At 30.7% G+C, this 23,599-nt stretch overlaps 3 protein-coding genes and 1 long non-coding RNA gene across 6 annotated transcripts in view; 2 read left to right on the top strand and 2 right to left on the bottom strand.

Moving 5' to 3' along the window:
- LOC126739097 (JNK-interacting protein 1) overlaps window positions 1-5,054 on the top strand; it is a 5,749-nt gene extending 695 nt beyond the window's left edge. The window contains exons 2-10 of the mRNA XM_050444619.1: window positions 1-14; window positions 74-187; window positions 377-536; window positions 3,022-3,174; window positions 3,245-3,345; window positions 3,405-3,521; window positions 3,579-3,742; window positions 3,806-3,981; window positions 4,253-5,054. The exon at window positions 1-14 is cut by the window's left edge and continues 108 nt beyond it. Coding sequence (XP_050300576.1) covers window positions 1-14; window positions 74-187; window positions 377-536; window positions 3,022-3,174; window positions 3,245-3,345; window positions 3,405-3,521; window positions 3,579-3,742; window positions 3,806-3,981; window positions 4,253-4,325 — 1,072 coding nt within the window. The 3' untranslated portion in view covers window positions 4,326-5,054. The remainder of the gene's footprint in view (window positions 15-73; window positions 188-376; window positions 537-3,021; window positions 3,175-3,244; window positions 3,346-3,404; window positions 3,522-3,578; window positions 3,743-3,805; window positions 3,982-4,252) is intronic.
- LOC126739100 (uncharacterized) overlaps window positions 1-23,599 on the top strand; it is a 232,541-nt gene that overhangs the window by 134,384 nt on the left and 74,558 nt on the right. The gene's annotated exons all lie outside the window — the stretch shown is intronic.
- Window positions 6,433-17,121, bottom strand: LOC126739092 (tryptophan 5-hydroxylase 1). Of its 2 annotated transcripts, none has more exons than XM_050444610.1 (9): window positions 16,967-17,121; window positions 13,154-13,381; window positions 12,755-12,845; window positions 9,940-10,105; window positions 9,827-9,877; window positions 9,457-9,738; window positions 9,275-9,401; window positions 8,989-9,218; window positions 6,433-6,839 (listed from the first exon to the last, which is right to left on the bottom strand). In XM_050444610.1, exons 1-9 carry the CDS (start codon window positions 17,063-17,065, stop codon window positions 6,533-6,535), a joined length of 1,581 nt encoding a protein of 526 aa, XP_050300567.1. In that variant the 5' UTR covers window positions 17,066-17,121; the 3' UTR covers window positions 6,433-6,532. The 2 variants fall into 2 exon arrangements, with proteins under 2 accessions (XP_050300567.1, XP_050300568.1); XM_050444611.1 differs by lacking the exon at window positions 16,967-17,121 and adding an exon at window positions 13,445-13,781.
- LOC126739116 (uncharacterized) lies at window positions 20,723-23,406 on the bottom strand. Its single transcript, XR_007661553.1, has 3 exons — window positions 23,240-23,406; window positions 21,505-21,605; window positions 20,723-20,877 (listed from the first exon to the last, which is right to left on the bottom strand). It is a non-coding gene; the product is annotated as an uncharacterized LOC126739116 (long non-coding RNA).

The raw sequence follows: 23,599 nt of genomic DNA, 5'->3' as shown, positions 1-23,599 counted from the left end.
TAGGTCACAAATCGGTAAAATCCTTACGATATAATAAAACAACACTACAACAACTATTTTCTATTATTTTTAGAAAACGAGGATAACCCAACCATAGAATGTTGCGGAGCACGTGGTATTCTAGCTCCACCCTGGAAGGGAGAAAGGCGAAGAAGAAAACTGCCAGAAATTCCAAAAAATAAAAAATGTAAGTATGAAAAAACGCAATAAGTATGTCAAATGTAAAAATATAAAATGTAAATGCATTCAAACGTAATTCTACCTATTTTCCTAATTATTATTATTATCGTTGTGAGTTTCTTATTAAGGCAATCATTAATTCTAATAAAGCTCTAAAACTATTCACCTTTTTACCTAATTCTCTACTTTTTTTTAGCTGCAATAGCCACAATGTACAGTAATGCCCATCAACAATTGTCTCGCGATTTGTCACTGGCAGATGAAATGGCATCTGGAAGTGTCAGTTCGAGCGGGCCCAATTCTATTTTGGGATTAAAATGTGGATATCTTTGGGATGAATCTCCGGAATCAGACAGGTTAGAATTGGAATTATTTGTTTCATATTAGTGGAATTATTTTTTTTTAAATTATTTTCACAAGACTTTAATACATGTACATCCTTATATTTTACGGAAGACGTCCTTGGATAAAAACTTCATATAAATATGGAATTGCAATAGTTTCATTCAAATTCAGGAGATCGAACTTCAAAAAATTAATGTAATTCATATTTTCGGAAATATTTCAAACTTGGAATAACCATATTTACTTTAAATGTTAATATAGGTATCGGTATTAATCTTTATTACTTTATGAAAAATATATATCACTGCTTGATTAAGGTAATAAACGGATTTAAAAAATCTTTTTTTTTTTAATGAAATTGTCAAAGATAATAACTTACATATAATATAATTTTAGATAATAAGACTTTTGCCATGTTAATTATTAAATTTTTCTGAGACTGTTCTTTTTACGTACGAGACTTGTACTTAAAAAATATAAAATAATCTCACTATATATTTTTTTATAAAGTAGTAGCGTATAAGGATAAGGTTGACGCCTGACTAAGAGAGTTAATGGATATCATGTTTTTGGTTCTATGAGAATGCTTTTGATATTTTAAACTTATAATTAGCGGTAAGCTTACTGCTCAAACATTATGTTTGTACTCTACTGCATAAAGTCTAATATCTTTGAAACTATACCTTGGACAAGGCCTAATATCATGCACAAAAATGCATACAGGGTTTGCAAGATTTTGAACACTACCATAGAAAAATGTTCATGTTTCTAATTGATTCATAGGACACTAAAGAGAATATTATGCTTTAGGTTCCATAACAAGTAGCTTTTTATATATTTTGAAGTTTCAAATGAGGCATTTCCTTGTGCATCCAACTTCTTGGATCTACATACTCTGAATGAATTTTTCAGTCTTACTCTTGCCCCTAAACCTGGAATACAATTTACAAACATAGAGTCAGTTAATTTCAGACGCGGAGATCATAATAATAACACGATTTAATTTATGTAATAAACAATGAATTAATTTTTATATAGTTGTAGATCACTTTTATCCCCGGGTGAAAATGACGGTTTTTCCATTTAACCACATTTAATCTCCAGTTTAACTTTTCCAAAATCCATTAAATTGATGTCGTGGAATTGCAGATTGCGAAAACATTCCTGAGTCGTGCTGGCTGTCATTCTAAATCCTCATTTTCCTTGACAATTCAGAAATTTAGCATAGCTGAAGATCCGTGCATCTCTTACAGTTTTCTAGTTGAGCAAGAATGCCTGGTAACTGGTTTTTTTGCTAGGCATTGATCAGTCTTAATCCTTTTACTTGGAACAGCTCGAACAGCCATTTGCTCAAATACCACCACTGTCCAAGTCTCTGGAGAACTCATGACTCAAAAGTATCAGAACACGTTTGCACCGCGTTGTCGCGTCATACAAAAATCCGAAAGCCATTATTTAAATGGTATGTTTCTGACAAGTCCTGTGTTATCTTTCTATATACGAATGTCTTTACGAATATTCAATTACATTTCGACAAATTAAGCTTAAAGCTAAAGTTCTATAGGTATTTCTAGAGCCTTATCCCCGTTCACAGTTTTTCCCAACTTGCCATGCTTTCAATAAATAAGGTTACGTAAGTCTAGAACGACTCTACGCGGTCACCATCGATATAAAATTAGGCTTACTTATCACAAAAAAATTAAAAAATTGCTAAGCGTATTTCCAATGTCAAACCGTGTATTACCCAGTTGCCGAGGACTAAAATGGCGGATTCTAACCCATTAGAATACCTGTATCTATAGAGCCTTAATTAGACGTCTAAAGTTCGTAAGCTTTTTACAAAATTTCCACTTTCAATGTTCCATGGTGCACTTGGAAGTAATATCAACGAACAATACTGTTTTATATTCGTGGATTGTCGAACTTTCTCCCCAATTTAAAATCTCAACTGTTCATCTATTGCTGTTTCAGTTCAATAATTTGCCGGTTTAAACACGACGTCTGAGATTTGTAAGCATTCCACAAACTTTCTGCGTTTAACCATCACCACTGTGTTTGTCAACAATGTAGCAGTTTTCATCTGATTTTTTATATTTCAATTCTAATATTACTTGGATAGAATTCCTTTGATATGGCTTCAAATAATTCTGCTGACCTGTTGGTTAACTGAATATTGCCAATATAAATATATTATCGCATCTAAGCCGGTGGCTGTTTGCGGACCTATGATCTTTTAAAGCTACTGTCTAGATAAATAAGTTACGGCTTTAACATTTTTCCCAATTACATTAAGATTATTTTAAGTGTATATTAACTATTTGTTTCAATGATTTTATTTTTAAAAAAGCTCACATTATACAGGCTGTTTCCTAGCTAGATTTTTAGGGATTTAAAGTTTTGGAGACCCCGTATAGAGTTTTTGAAAAAAATTAGTTACTATGAAATTTTTGTAAAACATAGGAACTAGACCTTTTCCATAAAATTACTATTTTTTAGATTACTGACAGATGCGGATAGTGGTCACTCTACCGCTCACTCTCCTACAGGTACAGATGGGCCAAAGTCAATGTCTCCTCTAATGGGCAGCAGTCCTTCTATAGTTGGGGGAATGATGTATAGTGACGTCGATATGCTTGAATCAACTCACAGGTAAGACACTGAAAATGCTTTTTATCTTGCTTCATAAAATTCGTTAAATAAAAAAAAACTCAATTTGAAGGGCCTTACATAAATTTGTTCCTCGACACGAAGATGAAATCGAACTAGAAATCGGTGATCCAGTATACGTACAAAAGGAAGCAGATGATTTATGGTGTGAAGGTTCTAGATTTAATAATGATTAAAAATATAAAATAATTACATTTGAATTAAAATTGTAGGCGTAAACTTAAGAACAGGAAGAATGGGAATATTTCCTTCTGCATATGCGGTAGACACTGACTATAGTGATTGGGACTCCAATACAGATCACGGCAGACGCGAACGATACATTTTAGGTGAATGTAAATTCTAATACCCTGTGTAGATTTATCTCGATTTAAAATTATTTACAGGCTACCTCGGATCCGTAGAAACCCTCGCTCATAAAGGTACCTCGGTGGTATGCCAAGCCGTAAGACGAGTAATTGGCAATGGTACAATAGAGCCGGAAATACAGGTGTGCACATTGGAAGTTTCAGATCAAGGCCTTAGGATGGTTGATAGAAGAAAACGCGAAGTAAGAGCAACAAGTTTTATAATCATATTATGGTTCCGTCTTACTATTACTTTATTTCTTTAGCAAAGCGAACCATGTATAGACTACTTCTATTCTCTAAAAAATGTTAGTTTCTGTGCATTTCATCCCAGAGATCATAGATATTTGGGATTTATCACAAAGCATCCCACGTTGCAAAGGTTTGCTTGTCACGTCTTTAGAGGACCAGACTCTACGAGACCTGTCGCAGAAGCTGTCGGGTAAGTTTTAAATTAGTATAAATTAAATTAGTAAGTATATTTTTTCAATACTGTTACAATTTGAACCGATTTAACCAATTGTCACTATCCATGATATCTAACTGCTTTTGTCAGTCACTACAAGAGTAAAATGTCAACTTATTTTAAAGGCTATAACCGAAAATGCTTGATTCTGAAACATGTCTCAGTCGCATGCCTTTTACAGAGAATAATCATTTTTATTGATATTTGAAAATATTTTCCCAAATGCCTATTTTTTTTTAATTTCTAGGAGGGCCTTCCAAAGATTCTATCAGAAATTTATAGAGACTGCATATCCAGTGGAGGATATTTACATAGAATAAGCAACGGTTTAGTCTAGTTAACTGCCTGTTTATCTTCTACTAACTGAAACAAATCATCATGGCAAATAAAACTCAATAAATAAACAGCTTGAGCTATAAATAAAAAGTTTTACAGGGTGATCTCAATAAAAACCTGATCACTCCTGTATAAAACTCAACATCATAAATCTTGTTTAAAAGTCTGAATAAGTCATTTAGTTTTTCGTGCAAAGCATTTTATTTGTGTTTCGTCATATCATCATTAAAGCTTTTAAAGCCAAAATTTTAAAATCATATAAATATATTAGGATTACAATACATTTATCTGTAGTTTTAAAGCATATTTATCTTTGTTATTTATTTTTAATATTTTTTACTAATATGTGTTTATTTACTTATGAATTTTTTGATGTATACAGTTTTTTTAAATAAAAATTATTGTGCTAAGAATAGAGTTAAAATCAACAATAATAAAAATAATTGTAAAATAAATATATTCTCTTCTAGTACTTCCTAAAAACTATTAAAAGAAAGAGCATATAAATATAGAGTGCAATATATAATAATGTAATGGTCTGGGATTATTCCACAACGGAATGTATAGGGAAATTTTGGTATATTTTTGATACATCTGACCTAAAAAATTGTGTTTTTAAATGCGATTCTCTGTTTAAGGTAATCGATTTTGATTTAATTTATTTGAATTGCTATTTATTTATTGTTTGTCAATACATACTCATATTTATTGAATATGGTTTTTTGTTCACACCCTTTCGGTTTGAAAGCAAGCAACAAAATGCTAAGTTTGGTAAGTAATAAAAATTTGGTAAGTTCGCTTTTTTAAAATTATTGATATTTTAACCTTATACAGGGTATTCGTCAATTAATTAGAGATTCGTTAATCGGTAACAGGTGTGATTAAAATAAAGCTTTTCAGATGAGCCTAATGTGTTGATGCCTAGACAACATGTTATTTTCTTCTCTAATCTAATCAAACAGGAATTGTCAATCATATCCAGAAATAATTTTTAAGGTCAACGTGCAGTTTTTATATGTTGTCTGAAGGAGTATCTTCCACAAAAGCAAACTAGTTGTTCATCAATCATAATGCAATCATATGGCTCATAAGCCTTTTAGTCATTACTGACAGACAAATCCGAAATCATAAATGTATTTGCAATATTACTATACTCCATGAACTTAGAATATGCATTGACTATATTCCTCTGTAATCATCTAGTCGTAGGAAAAGGTTGGTGACGCCACTCCATTCCAGATTTTGATCTCAAATTCGACACTGTTGGTTGTGAATGGTCTGAATCTTCTTCACTCTCGATTTCTTAATTGTCATTCGTTTTGAAAACAGCCTCCCTAAGATCATCCTCCTCAGGTGTGAGTATCAGTGACTAAGCTAATCACTAGATTAATCGGCCTCGGACTTATCTAAACTTAAATGAATACCTTCTGCAGCGTCTTCAAGTTCCTTTTGTACTAGAAGTTGACTTTTATTAAACCTGCTCATGATTTTACGAAAAAAATTAACAAAATAGCAATGTTTGATTTTTCAAATTTATCACGTAAATGCCCAAAACGTGTACCAACGAGACCCCACGTAGGTTTTTGACGTATACACACTAACCGCCCGCTAATGACTCTCAGCGCGTACTTAAAATAAGTGCAGAAAGGTGTTACCCACACCTTGGGCACTCAAGGATTAAAAAACAACTTTGCAAGGCTATAATTCATTTATTAAATTGAAAATGAATCATTGTGGTAGCTGCTGATAATGCTTCAGAATGTTGCTCCGATTTATATGAAGAAATCCTAAATTTCTTCTCAAAATACTTGATTTACTGATCCTGGAAAGGCATCGCCTTGGTCAGTTTTAAAGAGAGATTTTGAATTATCTGATTTTTATTATTCTCGTAACAATAAACGTATAAGAAGTATACTTATACAGTTCTATCGCAGTATAATTTCAAATTAACTAGTCGCTTTATCATATTATAATATTTCTTGCTTGTTCGCAACTCGACAGGACTGCAGTAGAATTTTTCTTTAGTCTGATTTTTATTTCATTTTACATTGTAATAAACAAAAATGCATAGTAATAATAAAACACCTAATGAATGCTTAAAAGGTTATTTATTCACATTATACATATAAATTTTGATCTAAATTTAAATATATAACATTTAGGTACCCGTAAGCGTAAAGTACTATTCATCTTACACTTTACTATCATTACTTATACAATTTGTTTCTACTTCAGAATAGTTTTCCTCAACGCAGCTTTCCAATTCAGAACTGTTACTAAGGGCCAATCCTGTTTGTAGCAATTTAGCTATTCTATTAACGTCTAAAGTGGAATCTCTTGCACTGATCTTCTTTAAGGCGCTGTTTACTATGCAAAGGTCACCTCTGAGCTCAGAGACAACCGCTGTAATTTTTTGGGCGTTGCTCAGCACCTCCACGGATTGGGTGTAAGGATTGTATCGTATGCCAAATGGACGCTGGATCTGTTCAGCGTAGGTCCTATTATACAGAAATAATAACTTAGATTTTTAAAGGTACAGTTTTCTACCTTCTATTATCTAAAGTAGTCAAGACTCCAAAAAAGCATTACATAGTGTTATGCATTTTAAATTACTGTTTTATCGTTTACTATCCTTGTCTTGATAAAATAACGCAGCAGAAACTGCAACGTGTACAAAATAAGTGTTGTCGATTTGTGTGTAATTTAAGAAAATTTGATCACGTGTCTAAAAATGCAGTGGCTAAAAATGTCATTCCTTTTTAAGTTTCATTTTTATACATTTATGTATCGGCTCTATAAGAACCAAAAGTCAAAATATTTGTTACAGAAATAAATACTAAGAAATGCCATTCATGATAAAGATATAAGACATAAGACTCTGACATTGCCACCCCATAGCACAGCTCTTTTCTAACGTAATTATACTTACCTTGCCGTAACAATTTATAATCGATTTAGATCTAATTTTTCAATTCCAATATCTCGCTTTAAAAATGATTATAAAACTTTGTTCTTGGAGGAACAATTGCACAATTAGTTTTTTTGTTCTCTGCGGATTGACAAATGTATTTAATTATTTTTTTTCTCTCAATTTGTTCTTTGGTTAATTTTTATATTACTATTACTGCTTGTTTGTCAAAACATTTATAATTATTATTATTAGGGTTAAGAGATAAAAGTAGCTTTAGCTAATCTTCGCCTTTTTGGGCAAATGTAATGTAATGTGCATTTGATACCAAATAAAGACATATTTATTTATTTATTATATCAAACGACCCTGTGAAAATTATCATATGAGAATTTGTTGTATATGCACTTTCGTCTTATGTTCTAATTGTCGGATGGTTTTTATTTAACAACATTAGGACTTTACCAACTTCAGTAGGTAATGCATTTTCCAGAAATTTGACAAAAATAGTACCCACAAATGCTCTTAGAGAAGATTAAAAAGGTCAATCAGAAGTTTCATCGTTACATAAAACTTAACTAAATTAATTTTAAAATTTAAAGCCTTTACTCTAACCGTGGAAATAGAATACCTCAAGGCTAGCGCAATTTTATTAGCAAAGTTGGAATTCTCAGTCACATTCGTCATGATAAGATCATCTGAATTCTTAAACTCCATTACTATTTAAGATAAGTAAGGTAAGACGTTTTTCAAATATATAGAAACCTATTGTAAACTGAATACAAAGATGGTTAATATTCATCAAATCAATACGAGGTCCATATAACCTGAAAATCAGCTTTCTGAGTTACCCTGTGTTATTTCTCATTGATATGATTCTACCCTGTCACATTTTCAGAGGTTTAGCCATAAATTTTTTTTCTAGCATTATTAAACGTTCACGTAAAAGCCAAGGATTCGGCTTTGATCGCGACCTGAGTAGTTTTTGTTAATTTTTCATGTGTAAAGGACTTAATTGCCCTTTCTCAACATGTTTTTATCGCTTTGTCCACCTTTTCAACATAATGTTCGCTATTTCTTCTCAGCAAAAAATGAATTTCGACTTTTTTATTTACCTTACTCGTAAGCATGGTTGATGTACGATAACAACTGATAAAACTATTAACCGAGCTCCATTAATTCAATTTTCTTTTGCATATGAAACCAAGAATTGTATAATATCAGCTACATGGACCATAAATGTTATGGCTGTTGGACTATTAAGTTCCCATCTCTTGAATCCTTCTGGATTTTAATTGAATTTAAAACCTGATATTTAGAGTTTTGGTAATTTTTTGCTTTAGAACAAAGGGAGAGAGACTCACTTTTTTTTTAAGTTCAAATTGGACAGGATAAGTTTGGAAAAAGTAATATTACGGATACAGTCGGGGTGTATTATTTTTCTTCACCTTTTAGATCATCGTAAACAAGTCAAAGAAAATTCTTATGAAAAGTACCTAGAGAGCATACTAGCAGATTCAGTAAAAACGTGCACATATTTATTGACTTATATGTAAAAATGATAAAAAAGTTAAAAATGCTAAGATTTATTTATATTGGATTAACTATTATCAGGCTACTAATTAGAAGTCCTAATACCCCATGATCCCTAAATATTTGAACTCTTATGTGATCATATCGATTAGTCCAATAAATATATTGATTAGCTTTAAAGGAACCTTTTAAGTAAGCAGAATTACCTCATTTTTTCTTTGGCCTCTTCAAAGCTATCGGTATACCAATACCCCAATTGATAGTCAGTTATAATACACTCCTGCTTGGCAGTTTCATCAGGATCAAATCGCTTAACCTTATCCGAATTTTCCAAAGCATGTTTCAACTCAGCTACGCTGCTTAACAAGCCAGCACCATATACTTTTAATTCGCCGTCTTGCTTACATAAACCAAATTCCACAGTAAAGAAATACAACTGGAAGAAAATGATCAATTTGTTCTTAGCTAGAACCTTTCCTATTTGGTACTTACTGTAGCTAGTTTGGAGACATCTTCATCAGAAGCACCTAGTCCGGCTAATCCAATCTCTTGTGAGAACTGAGCGAAACTGGGGTTTGCTAAGAGTGGCATATGACCTAGTAACTCGTGACAGCAATCCCTTGGATAAAATATTATATAAGCAAGCAATTGAGTTAAAATCATAAAATTCTTACGGCTCAGGGGTATAAAACGGATCACTTGAATGACGAATGTACTGAGTGCAATGAAAAACTCTGAACGCTAGCCCACTAAGAAAATCTCTTGGACTTAGGTAACCAGCTACGGGCCTTAACGTAAAACCAGTTTTGCGTTTGAGGAACATACTAACATCTTGTAATTGAGGGATATTGTCCTCACGGTAACCACAATATTTTACTAGTTGAGGCCAGTTTTCTAGGTATTCTTTACAGGCGTGTTTTTCGTAAAGTTTTTTGAGTTCGGTAAATACGGTGCCCCTAAATTTAAATAGCATTAAATATTAGAAATTTTGCATTAAGTGGGTATAATGGTCTTGTATAGTTCTTGCTCACATAGAATACTTACCAAGTCTTAACTTCTTCTTCAGTATACTTTACTTTCGGTATTGGCTGACCACTAAAACATGAGGAGAAATACATTATAATTGATAATAGGTATCCTTCTTTTATAGTCCTTACTGTTTATAATTCATAGCAATCCTAAAAAATTGTTCTCTTCTCTTCCTGTATATAGGATCTTTAAAACCAGGATGGTCGGCATCCAGTTCGCTTCCATACATCAGCACATTCTGAGCATTGTCGAGCTCAGAGATTTTTTTTGGAAACCATGGCATCTCGTCGAAATCTTAAAAGAAAACATATTTTATTAAATATAATTTTTAGCAACCACTTATCAAAAGTAGTAAATATTGGTAAAGTAGAAAAATCAAATTTTCGGACTTCCATTGTCTTCAATTTAAATTTACCACGACGTTTTGGTTGGAAAGTATGTCCAACCGATAGCAAGTGTAAAGTGTTGAAGATACTTTCGAACCGAAACGTAGTGCTAAATTTAAAATAAAAACAATGAAAGTTCAAAAATGATATTTTTCCATTTATCAAATATCATTTTTCCGTTTGTTCTGACCCCAATCTTTTAGTCTAACCAATTCAGCAGTTAAACTAAATCAAATAGATTCATTGAATAGAAACTGATTTTCTTGGAGAGCTCTAAAAACAGCTCGAGGAGTCGGACTTAGGAATTCATGAATACAGAGTAAACACTTTGGTGAAATGGGGTCCATTTATACTTGTCTTGCATTTAATTTACAGGGTGTAGTTTTCTTAGTCAAATTGAAAATTAAAGGAAATGTATGCCTATATATTATATTCGTATATTTTACCTTAAAAGATAGACGATTCTTATATTTTAATTTGTTATTAATTAAATAATGAAATAAATGGATTTACTAAAAACGATGTAAGTATAAATAGATAATAAAACTAGTTCCATAAATAAAATATAAGTTATAAACAGCTTTTAGTATATTTTGTTAAGCAATCTTTTGACAAATTTTGTAAATGATCTTTTTTTGATCGTATTTTTGGTATTTTTTTACTTTCTTATGTAATGTGTAAGTCACTAGCTAAATTTGAGTTTAAGTACTAAGAAGTTTACTTTCTTCAAAAGTAATGAAGAGGACTTTGAAATCCAATGTTAAAATCTGACATATCAGTGAATCTCAGATACCCAAATTACTTGATTTATTAGTAAGTAGAAACCTGTCGCGATCTTTTAATCAAAATGAACAATGTAGGTTTATATAAGATTGATCTACAGATTGAAACTTGGTCTTTTGTAATTTTAATAAATTAAAAAAAGATTTTTTTTATTTTTTGAAGGAACGACATTTTGCCTGGTCAACCATAATAGAACGGGTTATTTTTAATAAGATTGTGGTCTCTTCATATATCTTATTATCTAATTTTGTAATATTAAATTAATGCTGTCATTAACTGCATTATGTTGTATAATACTTGCCTGTTGAATTTTTGTATTTAGTGTCGTATTTTAAATTAGAAATATTTGTCGGCCTTCACAATTTTTTAAATGATCAAATTAGGCTTGCCGATGGCGGAATGCTGTCAGGAAAATACCGTCCTTATTACTTTAATCGATAATTTTTATACAGACATTATTGGTAGAGTTGAAAAGTCAAGTTTCACTGAACATGTTTTAAATACTGATAACTATGCAGAAAAAGATAATTGAATATCAATTAGTTAGTATCAATCGAAAATTCGATACATACGGAAGTTAGTAATATTCGAAAATCAAAAAACCATTCTTATTAGAGATAAAGATCCAATCCCTTATAGAAAATTGTATAATCTAGTTACTGTTTAAACTTTGCTTAGCCATGCTTCACTTGTAAGTGGTTTTAGTTTAGTTTTTTTTTTATCTTCACCCGAAAATGCTAACATCATAAGTGAAACACGTGTCGAGAATAAAATAAGGAGATTTGGTGAGTAGTAAGACTGTTTTATAGTTTAAGTGTTCCACCAAAGGTTCTTCAAAGGTCCAAGGATATAAGAAGTGCCCTTATTCCCCAACGGCCCAGAACAACACGAGAAAAAAAATTCAAAATAATTTATAAAGTTAAGTAACCATCTAAAATAAATTGCAAAAATAGTCAATATCTGGAACATAAAAGTAATAATTTATACGTTCAATTAAGTTACAAAAGAATGCAAAAAGGAAATCATCAAGGCAACAAAAATTAGAACTGGCTTTAAATCTGATCTGGAATCAGGAAATTGAAATCTGACTAATTTAAAAGTTGAAAATTTTGTAGTAAAATTAAAAACCGAAAATTTCAATTGGTAATTAATGATTCTTAATAAGTAGCTGATGGGTTAAACAGCTTAGTAGTTATTTAATTTTGTTTAAATATTCACTAAATTTCTAAAAAATATTTTTTCTACTTAGAAAATCATGGATACAGGAAATTAAAGTGTAAATTAAGAATATTGCTTGAAGTGAACACATTATTGTTGGTGTTTTTAAGAATTAACCAAAAATATTTTTCTTATACGCGAACTATACTGAGTCTATAGGAAACACACATAATGACTAAAGGAACTGAATCAAAACCTTAGCCTTAGCAGATATTTTTAACTTATAAAGGTTATGGCTGAAACCTAAAAAAAACAAACCAAGTAAGAAGTTTATGAGGCACATGTTTTTCGAATTAAAATATTTTCTTCATTTAGTTGTCTATTATCAACACATTCAGCATGCATTTTTTATTAATAGAATTTTTTTAAATAATTAATTAGAGTTTAGCTTAATGCTAAAATACGCGGCAGAATGTCGGCGGAACAATAATGTGTATATTATTGGAACTGAAATTATTAAAATTTGTAATAAGTTTAAGATACATACTAGGTTTTTTGAAATTTAAGATATCAAAATATTTTAATATGATTTACACAAAAATTGCTAATAACTTACCAAAACTTGTCGCAGCACTGAGCGGGGTTGGAGGTGGAAACTCTTCATCCCCCGTACCGTATGTTCCTATAACCATCGTCAAAACTTCTCTCTATAAAAAAATACATATAAATCTTAAAGTGAACCTTTAAAAGCACATGGCGCCATCAATTCTTATTGTGCCCTATTAATTCTTAATACACTTATACTGATAATAAAATGATTCATTGCTAATTAAGTAATAAAAATCATATTGAATAAAAGTTGTATTTGCAGTAGCCATAGAAGCTACAGAATTAATAGCACATTATATTTATGGCGTAAAAGAAATTTCCAAAGGAACGTGCCATTAAATAAATGTCGTAAAAATTTTATAACAAAATATAACTACAGAATTTTCACAATAAAAACGTAACTCACCTTAAGCATTCGGCCCAGTTGTTCCAACTTCTTAGAATCTGTCTCAATATCAACCAAAAAATCGACTTGACTATCTCCAGTCTGGCTGGGTCTGGATTCAATGTGTTGCACATTGATGCCGAGATCTTGAAACGATTGTAATGCTCTTACCAGGCCACCCACTTGATTTTTTAATGTGAATATGACAGATATTTTCTCAGTTTCTGTCGATTCTTTTTTATCGGAGGCCTGGAAATGTTAATTTTAAGCTTTTTAAGTGTTAAATATGTTTACGGTATATAGTTTGGATACATTCATTTAGCGCCCTAGCAATAACCCACCGGGCGTGGATTGAAAGCTATATTCGTAAGCCGCTATTGGAATTTTCTACTTGTTAAAAATTTTAAACAAAAAAATATTGTACCTTTTCACCAAAACACTTCATTTTTGACTATTAAGTAATGAAATGCTTTTCTAAGTGCATTCGAATTTCATTAAACTTCCTTTGCTATGTAACATATACTTCTTGATAAAATTTCCTTAATAGCAGTTTTAAATTAAGCTCTTAAGAGATTTTGTAAGTTAGCGAACAATTTCTTATATAATTTAATTGGCTAATATCCTGGTCCAGTTGACAGTTCTTTTGACTCTAGTAAGCTGGAACACGATCACACTGATGTCATGATGATGATAAATGCCTCTGTGAATCCCAAACTATTCCCTACTTCGCTTGACGAATATAGGATTTTTAAAAATATATAAGGAAGGTAGAATAATGTACTCCAAGAAACTTTACAGTAGTTACACCATCATTTTCAGCCGGAGTATCCCTGAGAGAAAAATAAACCAGTGTGACGCATGTTAAAAATTTCCTGGAAGGGAATCAAGCAGAAGTTCGTTCACTCAAAATGATTCTTTGGTGATTGTGTCAACACGAAACCATCAAGAAAATTCCAAGTATAGTGTCATATATTTTACGCGCATTATTATTTTTAGAATAGCGATTTTTAACAAATTATGTTAAAAATCGCTATTCTGATGCCCGTATAAATCGACAACTAATTGTTAACTTAATTCGACTAAAATGTCGAAATAATTAAATTGGGTTCCAAAAATATCGGAAACGAACTTAAGTTACCCTCAAACATTGTAAAGATTATGCTGAGTAAGAATATTAAAATTCCAAATAAAACTATAGTACCGATTGGTGTAATGGCTACTGTGTCTGGGTTAGATATCAGTGTTATAATTTTAGTAAGAAGCCAGTCATGCAACGTTTGCTTATTAACAAGCATTACACTGAACTTGTTATTATTATGAAGTCAAGTTAAGTAGGTTGGGAAGTCATTTTGCCACGTTGTAAGTTATAAGCCAACTTTTGTGATTAATATAGTGAATGCCATTACTAGACATTTGCCTATTTTTACGTTGCAAGTTATAAAAATAGTGATATTATGCAACAAATATGAGATATTTTTACTTATAATTATTAACATTATTCTTTCTACTAACTATTATTTGTGTCAGATCAAGGCTAAGAAACATGAAACTATTGTGCTAATACGTCTTTCTGTAGTCTTAGTTATTTGGTTCTTGGGAAGTTTAATAATAAGATTCTTAAAAAATTACATCTTGGTCCATTATTGTATACTTAATTAAATTTTTATTCTAATTTTACAAGATACTAAAGGCTTGTAAAAATTACATACGAACCTTAAGGTACAATCAACCTACTCCTATGCCGAATATTCTGCTACTTTTGCCCCTATATACATGAGAGAAAATCAATACTCTGTAAAAGCTTAAAACAATACGTAATAGAAAAAAAACAATCACAAACCACGAATTACTGCTTGCTCTCAAACTACTTTTCATTCCTGTAACGTTTTTTTTTATAGAGGATAATGATATTACGAAGATGTGTTGAACGTACATCAAGCTTTTAATTTTATTGAAATCTTTAAATTTTTTTAGAGTTTGAGAGTAAAAGCTGAAAAATTGTTGATAAACGCATGGTATAGAAGATACTTGTTAGATATTCATTTCAGCAATTAGCGGTAGTAGTAGCTATAACTAATTTTTAAGACAATTTCATTGAAAAATATTATGCCATTGACTTGAGGCCAACATTATAATTTACTTGTCTTAATGATTTTATTATAAATAAAAAACGTTCTCACTTCTATCGTAAAACCGTTTAAGAGAAATTGGTTAAAAAATATTTACATAACTGCATATTGAAAAATCCAGCAATTGTTGTTTTGTTATTATAAATATATATGAAACTTTAATAATCTGTATCTACGTTTATATGATTTGTTTTACTTAAAATAGTTCCAGGAATTTCTGCTTCAAATTATGGCATACTATTAAATAACATTTTAAGAGCAATGTGTAACTAAAAGGAAGTTTTTGAAATTATTATGAACCAATATATTAAAAATTACCTAGAATATAAGCAGGATAAGGCATTTTACCCTATTATGGTACTTACTTAATCAACCAATTAATTCAAAACTAAGCCAAGGAATAGCCAAAACAGTAACTAAACTAGGCCATTTTGGAACGATTATGCAGCTTTCAGTTGAAATAATTGCTAAGAAAAAAATATAAAGTTTACTGTAAAATTATTTCAGACAACAATATATCATCAATGTCTGCACCAAATTTTTATAAAAAAATTAACTGATAAGGATGTTCGTGGATCTGCTGCTATTTATATTAGTAGAGAACTAAACATAGTAATTTAATAAATCTGTAGTTACAGCATCGAATTTTATTAGTACTGGAAAAGAAGATCAATGCATTAGATGAGATAAAGTAGATAACAAACTGTTTATAAAACGTAAGGCTGTAAAACAAAATATGGGTGTTAGTCTTAAATTGTCTTAAAACCAAAATCCTGGATTTACTATTTACTATTATTTTTTACATCTTTTTATATACATGAGGAAGAACGAAGAGCGAATGTAGAATTCTATAATCTAGAATTCTATTCTAGAATCTAGAATTCTTAGAATCTAGAATTCTATTCAGTTTCAGATAAAAAAAGCCAACACGGTATGGGTTCGATTATTTACGATATATAGCGTAAAAGAAAAACGCCAAGTGAAGCAAGGAATTTTATAAATAATATGAAGTGCATTAATTACTTAGGAAGAATCAACATTATTCAGTAAATTGTTTAAGTTCTGATATGTTTCCAGAAAGTGATGAAGCAGATGTAATCCCTTTCTCTCTATGCAGCCACCAGAGAGAATTTAATTCAGAGAATCTTCGCTGTATTTCTACCTTCTATATCTAAGATTATGGAAAAAGTTATGCAAATTCAAATTAATACTTTCCTAAATACTAATAAAATTTTACCTAAAAAGCAATCGGGCTTTAGATAGGGGCATAGCTGTGAAACTGCGTTGGCTGAGGTAACAGACACAATTGTTTAATCTTTGGATAGAAATGGAGCATCGGTTCTCGTAATATTAGATTATTCAAAAGCCTTCGACACTAGAATGTAATGGGTTGTCTGATCTGGCGTTAAATTCAATAAGGTCGTATTTGACTAATCGGGTGCAAAAAGTTAATAAAAATGATAACATAAAAATTATTCATTTTAAAAATTTATAAGAAAGTCGTTCAGACGCTTCTTTATTTAGTGCGAAACATTCCTGTATTATATTTATTACCGATGTATTAAATTCTTGTCCAATTTCTATACCAATTACCAATAATATAAATTTTGTGACTTTAGTATTTTAAATAAAAGTTTCTAATTATTTTAAAGTAATTTCTAATTATTTTTAACATAAAAAATACTAGAATAACTTCAACAAATACCTGACTTTTTAGAGCAATCGGACTTTCCTCCTTGTAACTCCATTCTTCTCCACTTCGATACAGCCATAACCCAAGAAGAGGCTTACCGGAACCACTCATATCGCAAAAACTGTATCTTTTGAAATCTCAACAGGTTAGCCGTGCTGTAACTTTCAAGGGACGGTAACACATTAATTTCCTCTTCTCTTTTACCGCTCTTTATAATCTCTGGATTTCACCACCCCCGGGGCGGCGGCGGCGCCCGGTTTGCCCCCTTCAACCTCCCCCCTGGAGAGCCCGCGTCGTTCAAGTTAGGAAAATTTACCGTGAAAGAAAACTTCACGAGTTTCACTCTTCGCACTGTCTATTGGCCAAATTAAAAAAAGGAACGTATATATTGCAGCCGTAACGCTTTTGTCTTGTAGTTGTTAGGGAATTCTGATTGTTTCGATTTTACGGCCTTATTAGGGGAACGGTTTATAGGAAATTTAGGGATGATTAACGAGTTTTAGTTTAATTTAAAAAATCTTTATAAAAAAATACTATGATTTCTTTATCGTTTATATGTTTTATGATTTATTTTATAAAAACCTGATATTTGGTCCAAACTTTTGAGAAAAATTATAAATAAAGCGATAAACAATAAAAAATCCAATGTTTTCCAATTTTTAGGCTAGATACCCGGTTTCAGACCCAATTTTTATAGATCATAAAAAAATTTTTACTTATATGTACGTACTGAATCAAATTACCCTTATATTATGACTTATCTCAGACCCAAACATAATGGGGACATAATTAGGCTTTTGAGTTAAATAATACGTATAAGAAATATACTTTCAGAATGATTCACCCAGTAATATTAAGATGTGAAGATGAAAAAAGTTAAAAAGTTCAAAATTTGTTCTGTTTTTGCCATGATAACTAATTTCAGACACATTGAGGAAGATAGAATAATATTCTGATAATATTATGGTTCCTCATAGATTATTAGTTATTAAATTATTTGTAACGAGTGTATTTAAGAACTAATTTCAAATTCTAACTAGTTCCAGTTAAACAATGACATATCCTTTTTGTCTTTCTGCTTCATGGTTGGCGGCCCCTCCTCCTGATTCTATTTAAAGGATTTATAACATTACCGATTTTGCTCCGTCATCTTTTGAACTCAAACAGACTGTAAAATCGAAGTCTAGCGAGTTGTATATTCAAAAGCAAACTAGCGAAAGCCCCGATGCTTTTATTGAGTTATATCTTCAGAATTAGCAAACTGCGCTGCACGCCCAGGATTATGACAAATTATCTTGATTGTATCCTATTGTTAGGGCTATATTGGAGAGGTTTTTTTTAATTAGGCCCATCTGATAAACATGACAGAAGCAAAGAGAGACGGGGTCTTAAGCTGAGACTAAATTAAGATAAAATTTTGACTCAAAAGACTTTTACCATTAATTTTTCATTATAAAATCCTTTTTATATAGAGATGATATATTCCTTATTTGTCGAATATAAATCCAATTATCATATACCAACTCTCTTAAAATACAAAACGAAAAATAGTTTATCTTTCAGTGATTTATATTATTCGAGTAGCCCTTGTTTCGTAAATAATACTGTAGCGTTTTTACCGTTAGGTGTGATCAACTATATATTATAGTTGTTAAGGTGTCAATTAGATACTTTAATTATTTATTTTTCACATACCTACATACTAAACACCACGACTTACGAATACTAGAAATATTTATTAATATAATAATAATATTTAGGGTAATATAAAATATACACCGTCTCTAGTTACTAATATTTATGTCCGATTTAAAAGTCGCGCTAATATTTCGATTTGAACTTAAACTAGCCTTCCTTCGGTGCGGGCTCCTTATATACTCGGCAGATCATGGTTCCGGAAGATTCGCTAGCTTTCCATGCGTCTCAAGAGATGTCGTGCGGTGTTCCTGTTTGCCCTTATTTTGAAATTACTAAGAACAGCTGATTCGTGGCGATGCCAATAGCCTGACATTACTTTCCAAATTAATTTCGTCTTGATTGTGCGCTCTTTCATCATTTTTAGTACGTATCCTATTTTTTGGTGGCGTTATTGATAATTGTTATTTTTGCCAAAGAACAACTTAACAATAAAAAATTTTGTGGCTTGGTAGGCACTCTGAATATAGTGTTAAAATGAGAAGGTTGAAATTTTCTTATTCATGAGAAATCTTTTAGAGCAAAAGCGAAAAGTTACCATTCTAAAAAATCTCACTGCCCTAAGTAAGGAATTATTCACTCTCCGTATATGTGTGTAATCCTGGATTGTAAAGTACTAACAAAAAATCCCTCTGCCTCCTCTACATCGCCCTCTGTAATAGATTAAAGAGATTATCATGTATTCCAATAATTTTCTGGATGCTAATAATTTTTAAAAGATTTTAGAAAACACTTTCAGAGCGTTAACATTGGTATAGTTCCCAGTTTCATGTTCGACAAGACCAAGGATGAAGTTGTTTTTTACAGGCTTAGGCAGAAATAAATCAGTTCGATTATGCTGGATCCTGGAACACAGTGGAATGGAGAGGTACGAGTAATTGAATGAGTTTGCTTAGATCAGCATTTAGGATCAGCACATTTAATTACATCTTAAGCAAATGGGCACATAAGAAGTCTCACTAGTACCTAAAATTCGTACTGGTGCCTTTCAAAATAAAATTCATTTTAATTTTAAAATTAATTAATTTAAACAATGCTGTCCATGTTAAAGAAAATTATAATTTTTGCTAGCCGTCACGTTTACGTTTCTTAATTTCTCCACCTACAGGGGAAGAGTATACGATATAGTGACATATTCGCAAGAAGTGGTCATATATTTCCAATGAAACTTTAATAAAGATTGTTTAACCTTATCTTTGAGTAATTAGTTCCTCGAATGATGTAATATTGAAGTCCTGCGGATTCTGTTGTAGAATTTTCAAATTTTTGAGCAATATATACGGCAACCAACGGCAAAATTGTCATAAAGGAAATGGTTCTGAAGGAATTATTCTCAAATTGTTGTAAGCTCCACTTTCTTAACTAAGTGAAAATTATTTTATTACATATTATATTTAAATGCTCTTTAAAAGCAAACATTTAATCCAAAACTATCCCGAGATATTTAAAATCTGAAATCCTTTTTAGTTTCTCTTCGTCTAGTAAAACTAAGGTAATCTGGACAAGAATCAATATAAGCCAAAGATCTGTTATTAGGTTAGTCTTAGCCCTCTAGAGCTAAGGTGGCCTGGTTGGTGCTACATCGGATCTGTTTAGAGTAATCACATGTAAACTCAACCAGCACCTACCAGTGGAACAAAATCCACTGGGTCCTTACCATTTTATAGGTACAGAAGATAGGCTAAGCTGAGGAAGTTCGTAATCTGGATTTTTTCCAGAGGAGGAATCGGGTAACCTTTGCTGGGAGAGCCTATTTTCTTCTGATTGATTAGGTCCCGATGATTTTATTAGGATCTATATGAAATTCGAGCATTTGCCAGTAAATGGGGTATGCGTACCTTCTATTACCTGAAATACTTGATGACTACTTAATCCTTGATTCTTAGTAGCAACATAACATTTATTAAATTATTCGTTAATAACTTGTCTAAAATTAAAAAAAAGCGAAGAATGAAATTTGAGAGATCAAACGGGGCTTCGGACTAAAATTTACTGTACCTACATTCGACTAAAATGCTAAAAGGTATGGTTCAGGTTGGGTTGACTTAAAATGGGTAATTCAAAGTCGTTAAAATCAATAAAGTTTATGCATTTTTATTTTCACCTATTTCTAATCTAAAAGAATATAAAGATATTTATTATATCGTTAAGAGATTAATCGTTGTTCATTGCAGAGAAGCTTCTTAATTTTGCTTGTTCCACACTTTGGTCTCGCAATGCTGGACGGCCTAAAATAAATATCAGAAAAAGTTAACATCATGCTTTAAAATCAAATAACGTATGTAAATGAATCCTTAGTTGAAGCAAAGTGTTTTGCAATATATATTTTAAAAAATTCTGAACTAAGTTTCTTGGATAACTGTAGTAATTAGTCTAGATTTAAAAATGCAGGTAAAGTTTAATTTTTTTATCGCATACTTGATATGATGAATTATGATTCACTTTAGATAAATGCGTCGCATAATGAGAACTTTTCTTTATGTCAGTCACTTTATTGAAATTTAAATAAAAAGATAAGTGCCTATGTCAAGGTATTCAACAAACAGAATAAGCTTGTTTTTACGAAATTTAGAAATACTTATAAACTGCGAATAAATACAAAAAAAACCGTCAAAATAATTGTAAACAATCACGCATACATAATATTTTATATCAGAATAACTTACAATTTTACTTCAAAACCGTTTGTCTTAATAACACAAGTCCTTTCAAAAGTAATCATTTAACCTGTAGGTATAATATAATTAAATAAAAACTATGTGTTGCCTTACACTTGCTAGACTTCATTTGTTTAAGAATTAAATAATAAAGTCATTATTTATTTAAGTCTTGGATAAATCAGCGAAGATACTTACGTTACAGGCTTGGGCATTTTCTCTGCTGCTGCACCAGTATGATGGTCCGTAAGTACATTTTTCAGTACCCACTAACTTTTGGGGGGTAGCGAACACAATAGCTAAAATAGCAAATAACCAATATTAGAAAATTATCTCTCATCTTTTTTTAGTACAAATAATAAGGATATCATTTAATTACGAATAACCCATTTTTTCTTCTCTATTTTTTTTACATTAAAATGTCATTGATTTATTTTTATTTAGAAATTTAAAATCTTATTAGGTCAAAATCATTAATTTTTTTAATCACAAGATGTTAATTATCAGCATTTGCCTCGCTTTGACCTATAAGTAGTTGATATAAGCTTATTGATTACATCATTTGGATCATTCATTTTTATTTATTTATTTATTATCCACCAAAAATTAGTAAATATTAAAAATATGTAATTATGTATATAAAAACATATATTGCAAACATAATAGTACGGAACGAATTCGTCCTTTAAATAATATTCTATAATTTTCTAACGAACGTCGATTTATATATTCCAATATTGTTTAAAGATGAAGAAAGTGAAGAAATTTAATCACTTTAAAGGTTGAGTTACAAGAAGAAGAAGGAACGTATATATATTGATGTATTTTTTAATATTGGTAATAGTCCTTTACAGCTAACAGTTTTATATTATGTAGCTAGATAGATATTTGATTGAAAGGGTTAGGCTGAGTTTTTTCTTTATATTTTCGATATGTATCATTTTACCCATTCTGGTTAATAGAGGTTTATAATTAGGATTTTTAATCTGCAAAAATACTTGTAGTGATGAATACCTATTGCAATATTAATACAAGTATTTTTTGCTGCCTTGTAAGTTAGACTATACTCTTTATACAATAATGTATTTTTCGAATTAAAATTAATTTACGATAACTCTTTATTTACACTAGAATTTTTTCTTTTGTTACAGATCTCACTGTTTATGTGATTGCTTCTGTGATTCGTTTTTCTCACTTTATGCTTTAATCTTTAGGTCACTAATTTATCTACAAAACTCCATTTCTGCCATACAATAACATTTAGAAAAATAAATTAATGTTTATGGTATACTGCCAGTTGGTTCTTGAGTACCTCAAATTCTCGATAGTTCATTTCCAAGATAATTTCCATTAATATTTACGTATCATTCCCTGATTACATTTGCAATTTATCAAAGTATTGATTTTGGCGATATAGTAAACAAATATTTTACGTAGATAATTTTAAGGCAAATTAATTAAAAATACTTATTTATTAACACTTTTATCGCACAATCTGTAAATAATCTCAGAAAACAAAAATTGGGGTAGGAAGTGTTCGGTTAATTTAGTTAATTCATATTTATGCATTACCCTTTACTTATGTCAAATAAATATTTTTTTTATATAAATGACTGCTGTGCACAATGAGGCAATGGGAGGGCAGAAATTTACTCTTTACTTCTCACGACAATAGTCCTCATTAAAATAGAATCAAACATAAGACGGAAATGAGAAGAACGAACTAAATATGAATTACAATTGTGCCTATTTTAGTAAGTTTTATCAGGATGCTATCAAAACTTCAAACTATCAAAATAAAATAAAATTAAAAAATATATAAAATAAAATTATTCGATTCATAAATTGTGTCATATAATAGGACCATAATATATTGTTAAAAATAAGACAAGGGAAATAATGCGTAAGTTAATTAATATAAAATAAGACTTACCCAAAACGGCAAAGAAAGCAGCAAAAAAGATGGTGAATTTCATTTTGAAATCTGTGTTTTCGAGCGTTGTCTACACTTGTGAAGATTTATCAAGTTTATATCTCATCCGTTCGTCGACCAATTATTTATATTTTTCGATGCTCAGCGGCGTTGCCATATTTGTATATTACTACATAATTGGGTTTTATCATTTGTATTATGAGTAAACATTTCGAACCTATTTGTTTATACAGAAACCGGCAATGTCGGAACTAATTAAACATGTTTTTTCAATCATTTTGTTGATGCTGAATAAACAATATAAGAGCATTTACAAGAAACTTATTTAAATTCTGGACATTTGCAAATAATTCAATATTT

This window comes from Anthonomus grandis, chromosome 8 (assembly GCF_022605725.1).
Source record: "Anthonomus grandis grandis chromosome 8, icAntGran1.3, whole genome shotgun sequence".
NCBI classification, from domain to species: Eukaryota; Metazoa; Arthropoda; class Insecta; order Coleoptera; family Curculionidae; genus Anthonomus; species Anthonomus grandis.
Note: the sequence above shows the minus strand (reverse complement) of the source record. Positions and strands in the feature narration are given on the sequence as shown.